Consider the following 25,626-nt stretch of genomic DNA (forward strand, 5'->3'; position numbering starts at 1 on the left):
CACCGACTGGCACAGGCACACAAGGAGGCAAAAAAATCCAGTCGGTCGTTTTTCACCATGTAGATAATCACATGTAGAGCATGCAATCGAAAGGAAAAGGAATCTCCAACCAAGATCGCTCGTTTGCCCAAAGGTTTAGAAACATTGTTACAATCTCTGAAGAATATAATAATAGATTTATTTGTGAAAGAATAAAACTCAATATAGACATTAAATATGATTTATTTGTTACACTGTAATCCAGCCCCAAAAATATAGTCGAAGCTGTTGAAGTGTCATCCTGATTTGTGCTAAGCACAGACATAGAGCACAAGACCAAGAGATTTTATAAAGCTGTATTTGGCCTAGGTTCTCGCAAAACTAGCCCAAAATGTTAACTGAGATTCAATGATGTTAATTAGCAAAAATTATGACCATATTTAGCAGGTGTTTAAGCCTTCAGTTTTAAGAAGAATTAATTGTAGTCTGAAATTTGATAGTGCGTTAAATAGAGTTTTCTCCCTTTGACCGCTATTTGACTATCTCTCTGAGAAAAGTTGCCAATTCTTGGGTTGTAGGTGTTATAATTGATTTTAATTATTTTTCTATTGAATGTTTGTAAAAGAAAGGGTCGAATTTCGCATTGACAAATCCAGAAAAGACACAAAATAAAGGCAGTTTTTCGGTTTGTGGAAAAAATTCACAGACCGGAAGTTTTGACATTTTGAAGCAGCCGACAGGCGATTGAGGGAAAGCAGAAGTGTGCAGAAAACAAACTTAAAAGTAATTTTTGAGAGTCTAAAAGGATTAAAATACAAGAAATTCTGCTTGGAAATGTAAGTTTGTGTATTTGAGATTATGTCTGTGTACAATTTGAACAATGACACGGTTTATTTGCGCTGAAAACTTTAGGAGACGCTAAAAAAAGAATTTGCAGTGACTTATGACATTTATATCTGAGCTACACACTTACCCTCCCATACAGTTCATGCTTTCCGTGCTCTACCTTTAAGGCATGCATTATAATACTAGGTTTAGGTTAGCCTTCTTCTTCTCTTCAAACGGTCTTTACAGGCTTTCAAATTCTCATATGATATCATTTTCAGTCAAAAGCTTTGTTTTTTTTTTACAGGGAGGGTGCATTAGGTATAGCAGAACAGAAGTGTCGAAGATATTATGATGGTTATCGAACCTGTATTGAAAGATTCCCAGAAACTTGGCATCTAGATTGTACCAAGGAGAAAGACAAATTTACTAAATGTGCTGAAACACAGTAAGTTTGGTTCTTTAACTTTCTACCTTAACGAGTGTGACATTATGTAAGCTAAAATGCTGAAACCATCATGGGCTATCATCTTCCAAGATAGCCCCTTTTGAGTTTTCAAAATTTCATGGATACAGATTGAAGGGACTGACACAAGGGCCTATACACAAAATGTCTGTAAGTTTGTCATCCTAAAAGGATTGACCGAATGGTAGAGAGTGCCTTGTCACTTTTGTGTTTAAGGACTGAACATATTTTGACTGTCTTGGAAAACTCAAATCCTTATCTTTTGAAAATTTACCACATTGAACACTGCACACATTACTTGGCCTAGTCTCATCTAAATTTTGACAAATTTTTTCCCTTTTTTCAGCCCTCTGATCACTTCTATTAGATCTCAATGTGAAAAAGAATTCAAGAAATATGAACAATGTGGGTTGAAAAATCGAGACAGCCTTCAGAATTGTGGGGAAGAGTACAAAGATTTTGAAAAATGTGTTTCCAAGGTTACAGCAGGTTAGTGTCTCTAGTCACTTTGAAATAACTTAAAATGTTTACTCCTTTAAACAGTGAATGTGAGAAAATTAAAACATCATATACCCTGAACTCCAAGTAATATAACTTCAAGTGTATGTGAGGTCACTTGGTAAACGCTGCTTCACCAGCGGCTAATCTTTCAATATGAAATAGCCATATTTAACCCTTTCTAACTGGGTATGAATAGAATATCATGTACCCTGAACTTTAAGTAGTAGCTTGGAGATTATGATCAAAATATTATGTGACCTCAGTTGGTAACGGCTCTTCTAGGTATATATCTTGTAAGTATGGTAACAAAATTCCTAAGATAGCCGGATTTACCTTTTTGAAATTGGATGTGAATAATATAAAAGGTCAAATACTCTGAACTCTTCGTAATATAACTTGAAGTGTAAGATGTTAAAGTTGGGTGAGTGACATCATTTGTTAACAGTTGCTTCACTTGGGTATATCTTGACTCGGTAGAGGGTCAAGGAATGAAGTGCTGTAACATCTTTACTTCAAACTCAGCAATAATTTTTCTCATTTTACCAACCATATGCCAAAGTAGGAGACAATTTAACTTGACAATATTTAGCAAATTGTGTCTTATATTACAGCTATTAAATCTGAGAACAACAAGCAAACTTGATGTCAGTCGTATTTAGGATTTATTTGTGTTTTTAAATTGGATTATAGTGTTTTGCGAACTTGTGAAATGAAACTGTGTGACAATAGGGAATAAACTATCAAGTGTTTGTGGGCAAACTTGATTTTGAAGTATATTGTTGAGAACTTTGTGACAATCAGGAAGTATCTATCAGTGTTTGTTTAGGAATAAACTATCAAGTGTTTATTTGCAAAATATATATCTAAAATATAGTGTAACAAACTTTGTGACAATCAGGAAGTATCTATAAGTGTACGAACAGTCAAACACATTTGATTTTTAACGTATAATGTTGCAAACTTTGAGACTATAAGGAGGAATGTGACTTGGCAAACTGTTTGATTATAAGGATTTTTGTGTAGCAAAAAGATGCAAACTGATTCAAACAGTATGACAGATACATAGTGGTTTATGAACGTGTTTTAGCTGACAAAAAATTTCCTTAGGGACTGCAGATAAGCCTTTTATGGGAGCTGAAAGTGTTGTGAAAATGTCTAGCAAATGAAGGGAGTTAACATAGCAGTATGGAGTTATGAATGCTCAGGAAAGTGTTCAATTCCTCACTGAAGAACTGAGTTGTCAGACCAGACTTTAGCCATGATGACCGATTACTCAAAATCAGGATGTAGAAGTGAAAAGAGTTTAAAATATTTTGTATAGTTTATTGTATTATATTCTATGCAAATAACATGTTTATACTCGTATATAACATATACTTTTGTCTTTAGATTGAATCTAGGGTCCTTTGCCTTTTGCAAATTTCCTTTTGCTGCGTCTGCGTTACAACTTAATAAGGTGCAGAAAAGTAGAATGTAAAACTCCATTCATTTCAATCAACTCCACTTTACTTAATTTGCATATGACCTACGACCCTTGACCTCAATTTGATGGATGTTTGACCTCCTCATCATTGCTATCACTGTAGTCTTCATTATCAGGTGCTCCCATTGTAGGTAAATAGCCTACCCAGTTATCTTCCTTGTTGTCTGTGATATCCAGCCCCTCGGCCACGCCCGGTACTATATTAGGGTGGGGATTAGTAGGTTGGTATGATGTCATCTAGAAACAAAGAGAACATAGAGAGAGGGTTACAGTGGTTAGGAGAAAACTAAAAACTAAATCACAGAGATTTAGACAACTAAAATCTCAATTTAGAGTACCAAAGGTCAAAAAAGAATGTGGGTCAGATTGAACTTTTATTATAAAAGAGGGGAAATTTGACTGGCGTAGTGATTTTTGAGTATGTCAGGCTTTAAGAGCTAATGCTGTTGTCCCTAAATAAAATAGCTTAGAACACTGATGCATTTCAGTTTGGTCAACTAGGCAGCTCTTTTTAGAAGTCAATATAGCTTATTCATTTGGTGTAAACATTAAGCCCTACATCTCTATAGCTTTCATTTTGAAACAAGGCAGCGTAAAATTGCTAATGAAAAAAAAACAAGGAAATGAGTAAGACTGAGAATTAAAAACTACAAGAGGAGCAGATCATAAATTATAGAAAATTAACAACTACAAATAAAAGGAAAAAACTAAACTAAAATCTAATAAAGAAAATTGTAAATTAAAAATTAGTCAGCTGTTAATTTAATAAGTTAGAAGCACAGAAATATGTTAGTAATAATTAGTTGTGAAACTAATATTAGCAGTTAAAAATGAAAACATAGCAAAATATAAACATGGGACTAAGTGGAAATTATGAAATAAATAACACATGCAATGATGATTAACTCTGAGAAATTTGTTGCAAAGTAACAAGGCTTACCAGTAAAAGTTTTGTATGCCCTATTTAAAAATACTTTGATAAGATGTTCCATATCCTTGATTACATCCATAGAACACCTTTTCACTTTGGGGAAAAAGGGCATTTCGATAATTTTGCTTAACGACTATGAATTGTGGCTGAAGTGTGGGCACGGATTTATATTTAGCTCTGAGGGGGACATGATGGGGCTTGAACTAATGGTGGGGAAGGGAAATAATTTGATGTAATATGTTATAAGATTTCTACAGTTGATGTGCCCCAAGAAACCGTGGGGCAGGGATAAAAGAAATTTTGCAGTATATTTTAATGGTCTATAATTTATTTGTTTATATGATATTTTTACATGAACACTAATAAAACAATAATTCTCTCTAATTAACTGTTGATGGTCAGATGTTTCAATGACAACTTTGTGATATTTGGTATCAGAAATAAAGCAGTATTATATATATAGTTTGGAGACTGGACGATCAAATATCTTTGGTTTTTATCCAAGTGCTATTTCATATTGAAACAAATTCAGGTGCTAATACACGATGACTTTGAGCACGTGAATTAGACGCATCAGGTATATCATGTCATGTCTATTTTTTACTGTATTAATAATCTTTCATTTTACCTTATATATTCGCACCTGTAGATGTTGTCTATTGAAATTGATATGTGTGTTTATTTGATCATCAAGTCTCTTTTATGTATGAAGACTAAACATTACACTATACAAATAGGATATTTTACAAACGATAGCACTCACGAAATATACCACCCTTCAATAAACATCTCCTTTAATACCAGGAATATTGTGGTTGAACCCTTTAAATACGCATACAAATAGTTAAAACTGAGTTGAATTCAAACTAAAATTCACACAGATCCTGTCTGGGCCGTGGCTAAACCTCTTTGATCTTTCCTGGATTTAAAAGGCCAATGACTTCAGATTGAGAATCAGTTGTATTTTTTTTTTTTTGATTTCAACTCTATTTTCAATATTTGTGTGAGCATGTTTGAAAAATGATATAAGGTTGAAATAAAATGATGAATTATGCTGAAAATGTTTTCATTACTGAATACATTTGAGAAACTAGAAGTTGCTCATGTTTTTCTATCAAAAATTGACTCAAAATTGTTCTCATAATAAGGTTAGAAAGAAAAAAATACTGAAATAGGACAACTTGTGATCAAAATTGATACAAAGACTAACTTTAAGAGTCCAAGTATTGATCAAATATGCAATCGACTTGAGTCCACCTAGTTTAGTTTTCAAGAATCTTTTGAACTTAAAACATGAGTCAATTTCTAAGATTATTTTGGTGTTTGAGCCCAAATTGAATTCAAATGTATCCAGTGATAAACTGAGCGATAAACATGATAAACGTGATATCTATAATATAGAGAAATAATGATTATTATTTACAAAATCCGTTTCTATAACAACCACAACAAATAATGACAGATCTATAATTAGCACAAATTCATTTCAGACAAATTTGGTCTCAATATTACCATGATTTAAAAAAAAAGTTGAAAATTAGCTTCGAATCTGACGCTATTAAAAAAAATTTCGGAATGACTTTGGTTTTTTATTTGTCAAAGTCCAAAATTTTCCAATTGGAACCAAAAGTATAAGTTCCTCATTTGAATAAAAAGCAAAACTCTCAACTTTTAAACAAATAGAAAGTAGAGACAAAACATTTCCTATTTTTCAAAAGAAAATAGAAAGAGTGCAAAAAAATTAGACAAAATTTTTACGACAAAAATGTAAAAATAATTTGAGCACTATGAAAGGAAGGTATCCATAAAGATTGAATATTGTCATGTAACATTGTGTCACAATGTAATAAAATAACACATGAATTATTTCAAGTTTCATGGACACAATAAACCAGGTGGTAAAATCATAAAATAGGCCTTCAAATATAAATACTTTGAAAATATTTCCAACCCATTTCTATGCAAAATTATGCTAAATCCCAACAATTTTATGGACAACCACACTTGCAAAATATACAACATTTCAAAGTGTTAAGAATTCAATCACTGCTATATTTTGGTGTAAACAGTTGACTTAAATTTTTTCTAATGCAAGTGGACAAATGGCCTATTTTACGAGCTAACCAACAATCGTACAAGATATTGTAAGACAAGTTAATCAAGACTAATGATAAATATAGAATCTCAATATATAAATTATATACAGTAGTCAGGAACATTAAGTCTCTTTGGTTCGTGTTTAAGAAATGAAATTATAATTTTAATATCGCGTGAATATAATTCAATTCTAAGGAAAATTAATTTTATGACTTTCGTTCCATATTGCAATCTTCTAATATCGCGTAAATATCAGTTAACGCTGTTTGCAGACTTGCATAGCGTGATTTAGCTATGTCTGTCAGTTTTTCCATGCAATTTGAAAATTGACGTAGTTTTACACACAAAAAATGGATCTGGCCAGGTATTTGTAACTTTTTTACCATGTGATTTGTAATAAAAGTACCAATTTGTGTGAAAAAGGTTTTTATAATTCTCTAATAAGACAAATGCAATAAAAACAACAAAACAAAATACGATAAAAACAAAAACAAAGAATAAAATTAAGCTTGAGAAAATTTGAGCAATTTTGACACATATTTGGAATTTTTGAGTTGTACGTCTGTTCCCATTAAGTGAAGTAAATACAGTCATATCAACAGTCTACAGCTCTAGTCAGACATGGCTGGTAACGACAGTAAGGAACTTTAGTCAGAAAAACTGGTAAATACAGTCAAATCAACAGTCTACAGCTCTAGTCAGACATGACTGGTAACGACAGTAAAATCAACAGTCTACAGCTCTAGTCAGACATGGCTGGTAACTTTAGTCAGCAAAGACTGGTAAATACAACGAAATCAACATTCTAGAGCTCGAGTCGGACATATCCGGTAAATTCAACAAAGATATGACTGGCAAATACAATCAAATTGACAACCCTGACACCAAATACATGTCAAAAATGACAATTTTCTCAAAATTATTAGTAATTTTTGGTACTACAGCATCCCTGATTAGCTAAATGAAGACGATGGCTGGATGAAATTTGTCGTTTTAGGTTTTGTGATTAACGTTTTATGGACTGATACAGGTTTCTATAGCTTGGTTGGGCACAAACAATTCCTTAAAAAACATTCATGGTAAAAATCATTCAATGTGTTTTAATTTTTGAAAATTTGACGATCTTAGAGCAAGAAATGCCTTTAAAAATTGTAACACAACTTAAATATTGACCCTTTTCCAGCTTTTTGGTCACATTACTATAAAAATTTATGTTTCATAAGTTGAATAAGAGCATTCTATTCAAAATCTTTGTCCAACCCAATAAGCTAAAGAAACCATAAAAAAATACATTATCTTTGGATCTAAAACTTAACCTTAAAATAAAATGTCAAAAAACAAAAGCTCATTAACAATTATTAAACTAAGATTCTGTTAATTTCCGAAATCTTGAAACTCTTCTTCACTTGTTAAACTTTTGTGTGGTTTCTTCAAAAATTGTAGACTTTCTTTAATTATTCACAAATGATCCTCGAATAGACGTAAAAAATATTGAGTTCAAATCCGTTTTATTCTGCGTAGAAGTTTTAAAAACAAAAATATCCTTCCATATTTAACAAAGTCTTCAAAATTTGTGGTTAACAACTACACTCACAAATATAACAAAAATTCCACAAATTTTCTTGTTAAAATCAGTTTTTTTCCCCAAAAATCATACAGCACTTGTACAGATATATTGCACACCAAAAAAATAATCCTAGAATTATTTCAATTGGCTTCTTTGGTTTACACTAATTTCTTTTTATTCGTCTTGGCCTCTTCTTCCATCAACCTACTGCTATCAGCAAATAAAATTATGAATATGCATGAGTATTATGAATATTAATTAAGCAATGTGAATATTAATTACCTTATGAATATGCAAATGATATACAAAAATACTCTCCAATAATAATTTAAAATGTTATGTTTCTTCCGTAACCATTTTGTGAATTTAGTATTAAGAATAAATTTTAGACTGACGCTCTACATGTAAAACTTCGTCGAAATATGACAGCTCCACTAGGTGGCGCAGAAACACAAATTCAAATCCTCATCTTGAATACAGTCCAATATGTAAAATATGCATCACAAACACCACAAAAAGCCAACATTTAAACATAACCTCATTCCAATCCCTTTCATTCCTAAATTATCTTATTTCTTCAAATTTTACACTTCAATTATTCCAGAAGGGAACAACTTTGAAATACTCAAAAAATAATGATAAATTACAGCAGACATCCTTTAGCAATTTTGAATTTTTGAATACCCACCAAACATAGTAATAACAGAATATATGTTCTTTAGCAATTTTGATTGAATTTATAATCAAGAAAAATTGTTCCTAAAGGCAATTTTGAAATTTAAGTTGTTAAAAAATTTGAAGAAAATATTTTACATGCTATTCAAGTCAGATGACCCCACACCAAGAATCCTTTAATAATGAAAACTAAGTAAGGTGTACCTGTTGTAAATGAGGTTCGAACATGCCGACCGACGTTTGGACGTTATCGGGAGTAAACCCGGCACTCTGGGATATCACATGTCGTAATGCATTCACCTAGGATAATATAAAATAAAACATGGGAATGCAGTCGTACAAACATGCATGTGCAAAGTAAGGCTTGATCTATATAAAGCTAACTTTGAGTTTTGGTAGAAACTTGCTAAGATTTCAGTAAACATGGGCTCCAATTCTCCAGTAATCTGATTGGTCAATCACTACCATTGATATTTCATCCAATCAGATTACTGATATCTTTCAGGATTTCATTTGAGTAAAATTCTGTGTTATTTTGATTCATGAATTTATTATCTTTAAAATTAGCAATGGGTTAGATCTAGCCTTGACATTGCTTTCAAAAATATCTAATACAACATGCCAAGGATAGGGCTATTACATCTAAAAACATGCATGGGGAATGACATACACATGCATGACCTGTTTATTGTCAGGGGGGAGGCCCGTTTCTCTTAAACATACTTGTCAAATTATATTGTAAGCGAATATTTACAATTACCCAAATTGACTAGCCCATTTTGCTGAAAAAATTCCCTGTCAAAATTTATTGTAAGCAAATATATACACTTACACTAAAATTGACAATGAATTTAAGAAACATGGGCTAGATATATCCATGCACGGAAATGAGATGAAAATGCGTAAAACAGACATGCGTGTGTACGATACATGCGTTACATACTATAAGCAAACTAAATCAAACATTGCAATCAAAAAGGTGAAAAAATCCATCAATTTCTCTACCTGGTACTTTTGCTTTACTTTGGGGGTTTTCAAATTAATTAGGGAGGAAAATTAAAATTAGCTGGGGACATAAACACAATTTATGGGGTAATGATTTCTAAGGGGTAAGTTATCAGATTATCTTTGAGGGGCAAAGTACCAGATAAATGAATTGATATATAATTCTCACCTGTGCCTGAATATTTTCACTTACAGAGTTATCTGTTCCTGGATAATTATCTCCGTTTAAACTCATATACATTCCTCCTTCCATTCCACCTGATGACCCTATACCATACCCTCCTGTACCTACAATAGATAGATCTTAAAATATACACAGGTGCTCTAGCAGTGTCAACGTTGGACAGAGTTCTCTTCCATTCATACTTTTCAGTACCGTATTAGTCTAGTAAAATAGACACAGTCATGCAGTGTGCAATGGGAGAATTTATAACTGAGGAGGGATCTTTTCATGCACAGTCTGTAATTGTAGCACTCCGAGCCTTGGTTTATCGTCAATCATAAGAATGCATGTGTGGAAGAGTTCAATAGAAAGTTGAGGGGTGTCATATAGATAACAGGCACACAATATCCAGCCTTAAAAGTAGTCCTCAAGAAGGGTGTATATGTTGTGCCCTGCCCTGGTCCCAACTATGAGGGAGAGTAATATGGTGTTCAGGAAGGGCCAACATGCAAGGTTCAAAAATAAATAAGACACATAAAATCATTATTGTCCCTAAATAAATAAAATAACTCAAATATAATAAGAATTTTGGCAATTACAGACAAACTGAATGTCATATTTTCATTTTGAAAAGAGACACAGACAGCTGAAATGAGGCAAAAGCAAATATTTAGATAACTAAGCTTATATATGCCATTAAGAATGAAGAAAATGAAAGTGAAATTACTCTGAGGGGTCGAGGGGTCTTGATGTGGAGTAGGGGGGCCAGACGCGGCCCTGGCAGCTTTGGCAGCGTACATATTAGCTTCTTCTTGAGCCTTACCAATATTCTTCTTATAACGAATTCGTTTATTACCAAACCAATTGGAAATCTGTAACAAAAGACATTAGTTTAAAGGTACAGATTAGCCATTTGCTACCAATCATAACTTAGTCTCAGAAACGGGGATTTTTTTAGCTGAGTAAATCAGTAATGGTTTACACAGCCCACCATTGAAATTTGAGCCTTCGATCCATGTTTATACAGAATTATCTGTGATATTCGTATTGTTATAGTTCTTCTGAAGACTTTTTTTTTCATTTTCAAATATGAAAGGGTCCCCATTTGTAATAACTCACAAACCTGGCCCGTAAATCTCTTAGTAAAATGTTATACATTGCTAGTTATATTTTTAGTTAACTATGTATATCTATGCTACAATTTTAATTTAAAATTTTTAAGAAAAACTGCAGTTTAAGAAGAAAAAAATAAAAACTGTGAAAATCATTAGGGAATGATGAATGAGGTGACATGTTCTGTAATTTAATTCCTTCTCACCATTTACAGTTTAAATATTTTTATTTCCAGATAGTTACGTAAGTTTTTCACTGGATATCCCACAATCTGACCACTATGGTAATGGCTACAGTACCTAACAATCTAACAGCTAGGTAGACATCATAGTTTAGTAGGCCTATGCCATGCCATTGTAGCAATCTGTTAGCATGTTAGACATCCTAGTTTGGTTTGTTAACAATATGTTCTAATTCCATTCTGAACACAAAAAACACCAAAGTGCCAAGTCACTCACTATTTGGACAGTGCCATTAACTTTTGAGAATGTGTTTTCTTTTATACCTAATGTTGTCCTAACAAAATTTCCTCATTGCACACTGCATGGTGTTGCCAAAATTTTCTTTGATAGTACACTTTATAGTGTTGCTTTTCTCCATAAGCAGAAAAGGAAAACAAAATTTCATTTGATTTTTTCATGAAGTATAGTTTAATTTCTAATACAGTTTTGTTTTGTTCGTTAGTTTTTTTGTTCCTTGCAACATACATGTCCTTCACAGTCAAATTATTTCTGAGGAAAATACAATTAAGCCTCATCAAATAGCACTAATTTTTTAACTTTTGAACTTAATTTTTCGAATTTCCACATAAAATGTAAAAACAATGTAAAAACCTTCTTTCCTTTGGCGTATTTAATTTTGAAATGTCAGTCACTGTCAATATACAAAAAACTCAAGAAAGTAGGTAAATTAATTTCTTAAAATAGCTTCTTTTCTTTTGAACTGGCACTTATGTTAAAGAACTACTAGGAACTGATGATAGGCATGTCGTGTTCTTTTTTAAGGCTTCGTTAAAGTTGGCTTCCTCTTTGTGAAAAATGTGAATTATCAAATAAAAGTTGTGGTCTATATCTCTGATAATTATCAATTTTGGAATCATGCTTTTCTTTCAAATAAATGATGTCACTTTTAGATATTAATTTTCTTTAAATTTGTGTTTTGACTTTACTTTTGTTTCTGTATGTGTTAGAAGCAAGTTGGATTGTATTCTACGAAGCAACAAGGCGCCATAGGTTCAAATCTTCCATAAACAATTCTAATTCTTGCTTATGCCACTGATTTTGTGGATAATTTCAAGAATTCTTCCTAAATAAAAATGCGTGTTACTGTATAGAGACAGGATTCAGACAAATTCAAAGAATTCTTCTTCTTCAAAAAAAAAAAGATTCTTCAAAAATAGAAATGTTCAGACAGTCCAACTTGAAGAAGATAAATGAAGATAAAGATTGAAATAAAGGAAGCCAAATAAAGTGTCCAGTCAGCTTGGTTGTGATCTCTTTATTTCTATAATAGGACATCATAAACTTTATAGATATTAGATGTTTTGTTTCATGTATATGTTCGGCCAGTTACAAAGTTCCATATTGCCACGAGAGTTGATTGAAAGAAAATGGGAAAAAAGAAGCTTTTAAGAAGTATTAAGAGATACCGGTACCCAAATCAAGAAGTTTTGTTTCATGTATTTTCTGTGGGTTATTACATAGGGTGGACATATTTCATAGGGTTTCATAAGGTTTAAATATGTCTTATTGCCATTTCATGTCAAGTTTTTGTGAATATGGAATCTATTGTTTCATGTATTTTCTGTGGGTTATTACATAGGGTGGACATATTAGATAAGGTTTCATAAGGTTTAAATATGTCTTATTGCCATTTTATGTCAAGTTTTTGTGAATATGGAATCTATTGTTTCATGTATTTTCTCTGGGTTTGCTACCATATCAACATGAAAACTCAAAAATAAACGAGGAAGGGTAAGAAGGGGACAACCTTTATAAAAAGAAATTGAGAAAGGGAACCTTACCTGTGAAACAGTGATAGAACATTTCCTAGCCAGTTCTTCCTTAGCCTCCTCACTAGGGTAGGGATTGGAGAGATGAGAATAGAAATATTCATTCAGAACTTCTGTAGCTTGTTTACTGAAATTACGTCGCTTTCGTCTGAAATACACGCAAAAATATATCTGAGCATATTTAAGCTGTAGGGCAATCTGAGTTTAAAATGAGGCAAAGGGGAGTCTGGGTGGATTTTTAATACATAATTGATAAGAAGACAATCCAAAAATTTGCCTGTTCACAAGTGGGTCATTTACCTAACCTTAGAAATTATTAGCAGCGTTTGCGATGACGATGTCATAGAACGGTTATTTTTAGTGGAATTGCAAGAACCACAGACAACTGACTGAAAATCAGAATGGAGCAAATTAATGATATCAGTGTCTCTGATACCTGTGTACACATAAATGCAAAAAATTCATTTCAAGGTAATAATTTGCCTTGAAATTCATTTTGAACATATATTTAAGACCACAGTAAGTACTGCCCCAAATCCCTTCCAATCTTTGACTCATTTATCATTAACTTCCTTCTTAAGACGGTTATTGAACTCATTTCATGTCTATCTCACTTGTCGGTTTTCTCCGAGTAATTCAAGATGGCTGCCTTACCTGGCGTCTAGAAATCGTGACCGTAGAATCATAACAGCTTCACAAGTACTCTGTTTCAACTGCATCTCGATAGCCGAGAATTTTTTACGAATAATTCCCACCATTCTTTCTATTTCTTTGGGTGCAATCGGTCGTGTTCTACTCTGTTCTCTCAATAAATTAACAACATGGGTCGTAAACTCGTTACACGCCTGCAAATACAACGCTTCGGTTAATCTGATAGGTCAATATTTTAAATCAATTATTACCCATCAAACTGCTGTGTTTGTTCTAATCGGAGCCCCTTCGAGATAAAAATTTCAGACTTTATTTCAAAATATTTTGAAATTTGCACATGCTCCAATAATCGGGATTCCTACCTGTTCGTATTTTTCAAGTTCTGTGTGATAAATCTGTCGAATCTGGGCTAACTTGGCTCGATAATCAGAATGTTCAATAGCGCCATCTGGTTGACCTCCTGAAGCAGCTGCTGTAGCGTTAGCAGCAGCCGACGAACCACCGCCTTTTTCAGGGCCTGCAACTCCTTCTGCTATCAACATATTATCTAATCTCATCAACTGAGGATCTGGTGGTTCTTCCTCTTGTGTATTTCTAATACTGAGCACTGCAAATAAATAATATATTTCATTAGTCTAAAGGATTTTAAAAATTTTGGTGGGAAATTTTCGTCATTTACTTTCATGAATTTGCATTAACTTTGTGGAATTTTAATTCTTTTTGTGGAATTTTCTGTTTTTAACTGTGAATATATAACAATATTGAAACTCAATTTAGTTAGATAGAGCAGCACAGGTAAAAACAAACACGTTAAAATTTACACAGCAAATTGGGGCCATTTGAATAGGGGTGTTGAAGTAGGTATAAAATCAGCAAGGGACCCCAATTAAAATAATTTTAAAACTGAGTCAGGCTATTAGAAGAGTACACACTTATTTGCCGAATTATTTAAATATACTTGTGTTTTTATTGGCGTAATATAACTTCGCTTTTAAAATTATATGCATATTATATTAGTTTATAGTCACGATCACCAAGACGTGTAAATACACATTGTTAATTAGATAAAGGCTGGTTAAACTAGACTATACCTGTCAATCAAACTCTTTAGAAAGATTAGACCAGTTTGAATATATGAATATTAACTTTTTGATATTTTGTGAGTTATTAATCCAGTTTGTTGGATAAAGGATTAATATAAAGACTGTTTTAAGGGTTTAGTTTTGACATTATAAGCCCCTAAATGCATAAATAATATCAACGTATAGTGTAATGTCAATGACATATTCTGCATTAGATCTGAATCCCTTATGTCTGTGACTTTGTAAGAAGACTATTCTTTGAAAATACTGGCCTAAATGCAGATCACCGTGTGTTCAATAAAAGTGAAAGTGAAACAGAATGGCATAAAATTCTGAAATTCTGAAAATTTTTGTATTCTTAGGGAGAACAATTCTTCAAAAACACAAGCCCTATTTTGAGAATTTTTCGAGAATTTCTTAAGCTTCCTTTACCAAAAATTTAACTTAAAAATTAATCTTAACTCTAAATTGATTTAAAATCCACACAATTTCAAAATTTATCGAAAGAATCCAAGTAAATTTTTTTATATTTCAAAGGTCCAAAACACCTCATAGCGATATTTGATTTCATTTTTCAACTCAAACCTCACAGTTCTGAGAGTGTAAAAATTTACAAATTGTATTTCATTAAAATGAATTTAAATTGAATGAAGCTGAGTCATAAAGTAAAGAGATTTGAGTTTGTTGTGTTTTTCAGTGGTAGTTGTACCTATATACAAGAGATAAGAGTCTATTACAGTGTAGTGTATAGTATTTTATCTAATTTATAACTTCTCTCTCTTTCCTTGTTTAAAACTAACGCTTTCCACATACTAGTTAAACATACATAAAACTTCTATTTTATCACAAAGCAAATATTGAGAGAGTGGCCCCTCAGACCTGACAAGGGAAATCATGGTATTAGAAAGTCAGAGCCGCCACCTGACGGACTCTCAGAAGCACTGGCACATGCGTCAGAATTATTATCTGGACCTGTTAATTTTTAAGAACAAGGCCCTGTACAGTATGTAACTATAGAAAACACAACGTACAGTAAATCTACTCCAAACTGAAAAAAGTCTGTTAAATTTCACGGCACACTGAAAACTCATCTTATTCTTAGATTGTTTGTTAGAATAACTATATTTAAAACAATAAACAATAAACAACAACATTTTACTTCATTAATCATGTAACTTGACAGACTGGGGGCGAAAATGGAGAGAAATTCTTAAATTTACTTTACAATTTTCTTTTAATTCATTTAAGCTTACATCAAAGCATGGATTGTAAAAAAGGTTTTTAAATGTATTTTCTTGTTCTTATCAGGGACACTGATAACATCAATTAACATCATTCTAATTTTCAGTTAGATGTCTGTGGGTCTTATTATTCCTTTTAAAATAAGCGCTTTGACAGTTTGGGGTGAAAATAGAGAATTTCTTGAATTTAATTAGCAATTTTCATGTATTTTGTATGCCAGGGCATGCTTAAAACATCATAAACAATTGGTCATGGCTTTAATTTGAATAAAAACCTAGAAATTTAATGAAATGAAATGAATGGAGTTCTAAGAACTGTTGATGAGGGAAATTTTGCCAGGACAGTACCTTCTATTTCAACTGAAGTTAATACAGAAATCAAGGAAAGAAGATAAAAATAAAAAAAAATCATAAGCTTATTATTAAAAGCAATATGTTACATTTGAAATTCAAAACCCATTCATTTTTCATTGTCATAAAATCATACAAAAAAATAGTAAAACAAGTCAGAAAAATGTCAGATGTTAAAATATATAGGGGTCAATTGAAATAAATAATTGAAAGTCATACAATGTAAGTCTTTCAAAATTGTCACCTTGTCAAGCAAGATGTTGCACACCATGTTCTCTGTGTTTCATCAATCTTACTCAAGACTCAATAAAACTCTTATACAGATGTTACTATATAGAAATCATTGTTAATAACTACACAATTATATACTACTATCATTTATTATGACTTTACATTTTTTTTTCTAGTAGGTTTTGTTTTATTGATAAAACACAGCATTTTATAGAATAACCGTTGATATTGTCTGTACAAATACCTGAGGCACAAATCAATTCATTTTTACAATCTTAGGATTATACGAATTTACTCTTCAACTTAGGTTGGTTGCTTTCTCTTCAAAAATAACTACAGATTTGAAATTTAAAGGGATTGTAAAGAAATTTTCTTAACTTTTTAGGTGTATCAGGGACATCGATAGCATTGAATATCACCCTTCAAATTTTTAATCAGATGTCTGTGGTTCTTGTAATTTCATTAAAATATAAAATGTTTTATGACGTCACTATGGCAAAATTTGCTAGGGCCGTGTAACTAATATTTTATTTAATCTTGTTCGACCCTATCTGACAGAATCGAATGTAGATTATCTGTAAAATCTAGAAACAGATGAAAACAATGGTTGCCATCTTGAGTTACACCAGATCAGATATCAAATATTTATATTTGATTGACAGGTCTATAGCTCAGGTTATTAACCAGCTTTAATGGAAATCAACCAATCCTCCAGGTTTTTTTAGACAACTATTTTCTATAACGGTCTGTTATTTAGGCAAAAATATTTTAGGATGCAGTACTTGCTCGCTGTTTTCAGCCCATGGTACAATCTATTGTTTGGTTTTGATTAAAGGGATTGTAAAAAGGTTTTCTAAACTTATGTGCTTCAAGAGTTGTGGATTCTATTTGCATCATTCAAATTTTTTGTCAGATTTCTGTGATTCCTGAAATTCCATTTTTATGACGTCACTATTGCAAAAACTCTTAAACATTATTAACAACTTTTTTGATAGTGACGTCATAAATACTAAGTTTTAGTTGATTTGCTAAAACCACAGACGTCTGACTGAAAATAGGAATGGTGCAAATTGATGCTATCAATGTCCCTGATACACAGAAAAAGTTTAGAAAAACTCTTTACAATTCTTTTAATACCCAAGAAAAATTTCAATAGAAAAATTATGCTATGATGTCGACACTAGTCATAAATACAGATTTTAAAAACAAACTGTAAATAGAGGCCATTTAATCAGTTGAATGCTGTCTGCAAGTAAAGAAAGCAAGAGAAAGAGCGAGAGAAAGAGTGAAGAAAGCAAATAGTCAATTTGTAAAGACGATGCCTCAATGATGAAATACTCTAGATTAATGTATGGCTGCTGTTGAGATGATACATCATTCCTTTATGACACGGAATTAAAGAGGTGGTACCAGATATTTCGTCGCATAATGACTGACTTAAAGAGGTGTTACCAGGCAAATTTTAACACAAAAGATGCTAAACCAGACATATATTTCATTAAAAGTGCTATCCCAGAGTAATATTTTGATAGAAATTTTAGATTTAGACAGAAATACTGTAACTGACAGACCAAATGAAAGATACTGCACCATATCTTATTAAAAAATCATTGGCGCTATATTCATTTTCTGTCAAATCTCTGCCTGTGACACTCTAATACATGAAGGAAGCTGGCACAATTTCAACAAATGTCTGGTACAATTTTTTTTGAGCAGGACAATCTATTATCTAACTTAACAAAGAAAATTTTTGCTTAACCTAATTCCTTTCAGACCAAACGACCATTAATCATAATATATTGAAAGGAACCATAAGAATTTGAAAGAAATAAAAATATATTTGATTTTTCTCATATTTATCAAGTTAGCTATGAAAGTTACCAGATTCTGTTTTCTTTCAAACCTTATAGAAATACAGGGATGGGTTATATCAAGCTTGAAAGCTTCTAGATGGTATTTTTATCAATTTGATTCTACTTCTGAAGAAAAGTTTTTTTCTATTTTGTTATGATTTGCTAGTATATAGGTTTGATTGAGTCAAGGCATATAAGAAACATAGGCAGTAATCTTGTTTTGATGACTATAGTAACTGGAATTCTTGAAATCTTGATAAATTTTTGACGTCACTGTTGGATTTTCAGTCAGACATATTTGGTTCCTTCCAAATCCAGATGTCGTCACTATCCAATTGATACAAGTTTTTCTTGAATTACAGGAACCATAGAGAGCCATAAAAATCAAAATGGTGTAAATAGAAGCTATAAGTATCCCTGATACACATACACAAGCCTAAAAAACTTACTTCTAAGGTTGAGTAATAAATGACAAGTTAACCTTCGCTTCCAGCAGATGCTGATATTGCAGACTTACTTATTTCAAATAAGTATTAAAGCCTACAGTAGCTATGTGATTTTAACAGGGCAATAAAAATTACAGGTATCTATATTATTAATCAGGTTAATCTAATTAGCTAACGAGTTAATTACTATAGGTGATAAATATTACAGTTAAGAACTTCTATTTTAACACCTGGCTACTGAACACTTTTAATTTCTAGCTATATTACCGATAGAATCCCTAAAATTTCAATTCAATTTAACAGGAAAAGTTAGTAGGAGGGGAGGGGGGTGAGAGAGATTGGAGTGACAAGCAATGGGATAACACTTAAAGATTAAGATTTCTTTAATTTAAAGTTATTTTATCTTTTGTAATAAAATTTTTAATTTTAACATAAGATGAATAAAATTTTGTAAGATCATGATTGATAAGTGGAGTCGTCCATGAAAAACACTAACTTAAAACAAAACATTGAAGTTTGCACTAAAATTCCAACTGAGCTCTAAAAATACTTTGTTGACAGTATATTGATGATATTGCATGTCTGAAGAAACATTGTTGTCATGACCTAATTCTTACTGTGGTATATGATGACTGATATTGCCCACTCTTTATTGGAAGTTATTATTTGTTTTGACTGCAGCAACATTGTAGTGAAATGTTCTACTATTTGTTTTGAGTATATTGATGATATTTCATGCCTACAGCAACAATGTATAAATGTTTGTTATTGATATATTGACTATAATATTGATGTTATATTAGGCCTGGAGATTTAAAGATACACTATTACATTTTTTAATTTTCAAACTTGCAGAATAATTTGCTAAAATGGACTTTTTGAAAGTGATGCTAAGTTGGTAAACCGAATGAACAATATTAGATATGTGGACTCTCTGAAAGGGATGTCAAGTTGACAAACCTAAATACCAAATGAACATTATTAGATATGTGGACTCTCTGAAAGGGATGCTGAGTTGACAAACTAAATACCAAATAAACATTATTAGCTATGCATGTGGACTCTCTGAAGGAGAATCCAAATGGGCAATTGCAATTTGAATATACATTATGTGGACTCTCTGAATTACACAGTGATGTAAGGTACCCTTAAGTGCCGGCAAGCTGTGCTTAAAAATATAACACTAACCTGTTTTTTCTTTGATTTCACATAGTACACTAAATAATGCTGGCTTCATCCGATGACAATTTAACGTGTGTTTTCTGAAAGTAATAAAAATACTTATGAATGGTAAGCCTACATGATATGGACTTTAGATATCAGCACAATTCACACCAAATACCACTAAGTTCAATATTCAAAGAGAACTTATTAACTTATATTTCAAAAAATATTTGTTAAGCACGCATACACAGTTTTGATGCACTTTTCATCAAGGCATTAACTTTGATGATCTGTCAAAATAGAAACTTGAGAAAACAGGCATATTAGAATTAGTATATCCACCAGTCTAGTTACGGATACAGTTAACCATATGTTGTACTGTATAACATAGTATTTTATTATTGCAAACAGTTTGTTTTGGAGTTTTCAAAACATATCTAAGCTTAAATACCATATAATATTTTACATCTAAGCATATTCAATAACAATACTAAAAGACCCTTATGCGTAGCCAAAAACAAATTATCAAATGTTAAAATATTACAGCGCTTAGACGATTAGAACCATGAAAACATTGCCGTCTTTGACAGTTAAGCAAAGACCAATAGGTAATCAGAAGCATACAAATTTATAGGAGAATTTCCTTGAAGATAATCCTAGACAAGAGCCAAGATAGTAATAAAGAAGAAAAGATATTAAAAAGAACGATTTCTTGCTTACCCTGAAACCCATCTCGCTTGAGCCTCGTCCAAGCTTTGGTCGGTAATAGTCATAATTTGTTGTAAAATATCTCCAATTTCTTGTTTTCTGTCGGGATCTTGGGGTACTGTTTGTGGCATCCCATCGTATCCCCCGCCTTGCCCCATATTATTCATTTGGCCCTGTATCTGCATTAGTCTTTGTTGATCGTCCATTTTTACAGTGAGGAAACACACTTCGGCTAAAACGCCGAAATCACAAAGTTATTCCGAGCTAATCCACGATTGATAATCCAAACTGATCGACTAATATCCAAAGTTAAACTCTGATTGTTCGGCCAATGTTTTTAGATGACATAAATGAGGTAAACGTGACAGAAAAGGGAGGGATGTTTCGTCTTGCCACTCACAAAGCTACCATATTTTAATGGCGGCCAAAGATCGATGTTGTCTCTACTTTCAACCAATCAGAAGCCTCGACGCTAAAAGCTCGATTCACGCGGTAGGGGAAATCAGGGCTTACTCGGCCACTGTGACCTACTAAATGTTTTGTTTCCTATATTTTATGGCCTTTCTCCACGCCTAGAAATCTATGATTGACATTGATCCAAAGATTGACAAGGCGGCCGTGAACATGGGGGATTTAGAACGTTTTGGGCCATTTAACCCCTCGCGTGTGTAACTTTCATAAGTATATGAATTGCTAATAAAAGAAATCTACAATGAATTGTTCTATAATACTTAAAGCTATTGAGTATTTAATGTGAACAAAGGAATACTGCCCTGAACGAGAAAGTTTTTTCGATTTATTCCAAATCATATCTTTTATTGTCATATAAGATATCTGTTTTTACGTTTTGAATATCGATTTTAATAAATCCTATTTTCCAGTATCACAAAATAGTTCATAAATAAAGCCAATTTCTTGGGTTTTTATCTTAAACTTAATAAGAAAATGCTTTCCATTTTGATAACTTGAAAATACATATCAGCAGTATGAGATTAGCTTAATTAAAATATGCTAGCATTAAGTCCTATGTTGAAAAGATAGCCAGGATTTCCAAAATAGGGTGGCCTGATGAGGATTGTGTATCTGAAACATGTGTCGACAGTATGAGATGAGCTAACGTTAAGTCCTATTTTGGAAAGTTTACCTCCATTTCTAAAACTAGCTGTCCTGATGAGGATTGTATATCTGAAACATGTTAGCATTAAGAGATAAGCTCTAGTCAATTAGCTAACATTAAGTCCTGTATTGAAAGTTAACCTCCATTTCTAAAACTAGCTGTCCTGATGAGGATGGTGTATCTAAAACGGCAGCTGGAGATGCATTCAGATAGTTACGCTTATTGAAACAAAAACAGAATCACTTTCATATAGAAAGTATGCAGGCATAGTAAATATTTTAGGTTCGTCCTTTTGTGGAAATTGTCAAAAGCGTTCTTAAATCTTGATGTGTCAAAAACTAGTGGGCATAGGCTAAAGGCAAATACACACCAACGTTTTAGACTTTTAACGTGGAGACTTAGGCCATCATCTGCATTTGAGTTCTTTTACAAAATGAATTTCAAAGAAGCTACGCATCATGGCTATGAATATATCAATCGAATTGCATTTGCATTCAGAAGCCAGGTTTTAAAGTATTTGAATTTTGTACTCGTTAGGAATTGACCAAGCCTATAAAGTTAGTTTGAATATACATATCCGTATCTGAATTCCCTACAGATGTAAAAATAGGCTGACATCATGTCGTTTGGTGTGAATACAAAGACAATGTTATAAGTTTATATTTGGCCTGAAGGCTTGAAGCAATAAGTCAGAAGATTGCCACCAGCTATCGTCTTATTTTGACAGAACATCATCCATCATTCCTGTGAAATTTTTACTCTAAGTTCTCCGTTACGTAAAATATAGACATGTAGAGGGTTAAAGGGATTAAAAGTGATATATCATAGTTTTACCGGGCAGTATTGACAATAATACACACTTGTCTATTCATAAACCATAGCCTCTAGGTATGCAACATTATACTGAGGTCTAGGGGATTGTTTGTACTTATTGTTCCTCAAAAATACAGTAATATTCCTCAGGTATTTGTGATGTAGATCCAAAATTGACATATTCCTCGCCAAATCATTGTTCGAAAACTCCATACTTTTATTGAAAACAGAAAAACTACTTTTTTTTTCAAAGCACCGTCACTTCCGGATATCTAGCCAGACAATAATATCGTACGATTTTATACACAGACAATCGTAACCAACAAAATTCTCGTATTGTGTCTGTACGAATTATGCACATGCGCCTTGACGTTACAAAACTTTGGCGACGTCACATTTAATTTTGACGTCACATATTGTTTGACGTCATTTAAAATTAGACGACGTCATTCAAAGTAATATGTGGCGTATTCATGACACAATACAGATGAGTTAAAAAATGTCCCTTAATTTGCATACTTAATCTTAGTTAAACCACAATAATAAGTCTACTTTGATGATGAATTGTGTCTCTTGACAAACCCATTGAAACTACATGTATTTTGAAATTTTGAAGGATTAAGAAATATTGATCGGTGTGTCTAAAATTAAATGATAGGTATATCTTGATGACAACCTGTCAAATATAAACAAATCAGAATTTTAATCCTCAAATCTTTCACTTTACTTGTAAATCTGGTTAGTAAAGAGTTAATTATCATACGATGACTATTCAAGGGTTAATGAAGTCACACCTTACTGAAATGAAATGTTAAAAAGGTGACGAATTTTAAACTAAGACTTGATGACGCATCATAATTCTTTCACCAACTTTTGTGAAAAATTTTTGCAAGTTTATTCCCCAAAATTGAGGATGAACCTTTGAACATGGACGGTGGGGGAGGGTGTGCTCAAGCAAAAAAACCCTCACACTTACTCAAGCAAATTCGTCTTGATCTCATCAGGGTTTTATTTTGTATTTCTAGGCCAGTAAAATCGAAGCCAAGAATCTGTTTGAAATATTAAGAGGTCAAGAAAGAGACAGTCTTCCTCTAAATCAATAGAGATTTAATTTTCAAAAATATTTGCATTGCAAATCCCCGAAGTTAAATTTTAACAACATAGAAATATTTATCCTGATAGTTTTATAGCTCTGACAACTTGTTAAATAAAAACAAATCAGATAATTTAATCCCCTAAATATTTCAACATCTCAGTGAATCGAGGTCCATAATTCTTTCAAACAATTTTCATCCCAAACGTAAACAACGATAATGACTTGACGACTCTCAATCGTCACGTCACACCGTCACGCTTTTCGTCATCATGACGTCATCGTAGCGTTAACGTCATAAACTTTCAGAAGGGTTGTAAAATGGCGGGGTTAAAGAGTTTTATAGGGTTAAAGGACTAAGTTTGAATATTTTGATTGTTTGAAATTATTTTTAGTAGTATTCGAATTTCCTTTCCACTGTTTCACACACAGTGTTAGTTATATTCAAACGTCAGGGCCTCGCTCTTTAACCCGTGTCCCCAGGCGATACCTTGCCGGACTGAACTCGATATTCCCCGCCCCCGATCAAATAATCAACAATAACACGGTTGATTTATCAGGCATGATTAGTGCCAAGTTTTAATTACTGTTTTTCTAACTTTTCCTAAATTTGACGACTTGAATCAAAATGGGATGTACCGTATAATTATCAGAATCGGTGAACACAACGTAACGACTGTTTCGAACGTATTTTTAACCCCTATAACGCTTAAATGATATACGACTTCTGTCAAAAGGGGCTGGATGTGGTAATGGCAGTCCTTGGGGAACATGCTTATTTCATGTGTCAAAATAAAAACCCGATTTTGGGATTGAGTATCAGACAATGATGTTGAAATCTACATTGAATGAAATCTAAAATAGAGTTTTCCGTCTTACTTTTCTGCAAAGTTGAGGGGATAAAAAAATAAATCCAATTTTGAGATAGGTATAAGACAATGGTCTTGCTATCGACATGGACAAAACTTTCAATGCTTCGGAAGACGCAGAGAAAAAGAGGGGCCTTGTATTCTGTCACCCCTTTCATATCTTGACAATTCTTAGTTCAAAATTAATGGACATCACAAAATTTCCCTCATGTCACACGGCACAGCATTGTCTAGCGATGCGCATAAGGTGCATAAGAGTATATTTCATATTGAAATTGTGCAGATGCCAAAATTATGACATCTTACCCCAAGCCCTTTTTTTGATCCCGAGGGGCAGGGATTTTACCAATTAACATCATAAATATATTAATAACCCATCATCGCTAATCAAGATATAGATCATAATCCTAATTTTAATTACCAAAATCTTACCCCTAAAGTAGTGAAATGGTTGCCAGGTATGACACTTGGCCCGAGGGGTGAGGGAAGAGTGTCACTGTGGCAAGGATTAAGGAATTATGATTATAAATATATTAATATCTAATCGTAACTGTTTGAGATATCTTATGATTTTATTTTATAAATCTTCACCCATAAGAAGTGAGGGTGGGAGAGAGTGTCACTGTGGTAAGGATTAAAAAATTATTATCATTAATATAGTAATATCTCATTTAGATTATTACAGATGTAATATTTTGTAAATCTCACCCTCGAGAAGATAATACATGTATGTAAGGGCAGGGAATGTTTACTCTTTTTACAATATTAGATCTCTCTACGTTTGATTTTTTTCAAATTTATTTAATTATATTTTCGTTTACTATATTGTACAAATTTCGTAATTCAAATTCACCATTTAATTAAAATCAAAACGAAAAGATAAAATATTTCAAGAATGACAAGAAGCCAGTCTTCTAGATTGAATATAACAGTAAATATTATTTAAAAAATTTAAATCCGATCAACCATCGATAAAAATCAAACATATTAGAAGTTACAAATGGATATACTTATATCAGATCGAATTCCCTAGTTAACCCTTTGTCCGCCTGTCAGTTTAACCCTCATAAACGTGTCAGGGCCATCGAGATGCTATCCTATAATTAAAAAGTGATTATGGTATCCGATTGGGGTCTACTCTAGAGGTTTCCCTCCCTAGGGGTAGTCGACACCCTGGGTCGTTTTACGTCC

General features: G+C 32.5%; 2 protein-coding genes across 2 annotated transcripts; one reads left to right on the top strand and one right to left on the bottom strand.

The window, feature by feature from the left end:
* Positions 1–749: 749 nt before the first annotated feature.
* LOTGIDRAFT_203338 (hypothetical protein) lies at positions 750–2,680 on the top strand. The gene is made up of 4 exons (XM_009046286.1): positions 750–815; positions 1,112–1,252; positions 1,617–1,759; positions 2,383–2,680. Coding segments are annotated over exons 1-4 (318 nt in total). The 5' UTR covers positions 750–813; the 3' UTR covers positions 2,415–2,680.
* A 7,791-nt stretch (positions 2,681–10,471) lies between these two features.
* Positions 10,472–20,641, bottom strand: LOTGIDRAFT_92730 (hypothetical protein; the record flags this gene model as incomplete). The annotated part of the gene is made up of 6 exons (XM_009046287.1): positions 10,472–10,564; positions 12,829–12,964; positions 13,471–13,661; positions 13,830–14,074; positions 19,860–19,933; positions 20,556–20,641. Coding segments are annotated over 6 exons (825 nt in total), but the record flags the coding sequence as incomplete, so codon positions are not given.
* Between the last annotated feature and the right edge of the window lie 4,985 nt (positions 20,642–25,626).

Source organism: Lottia gigantea, assembly GCF_000327385.1.
Source record: "Lottia gigantea unplaced genomic scaffold LOTGIsca_10, whole genome shotgun sequence".
NCBI classification, from domain to species: domain Eukaryota; kingdom Metazoa; phylum Mollusca; class Gastropoda; family Lottiidae; genus Lottia; species Lottia gigantea.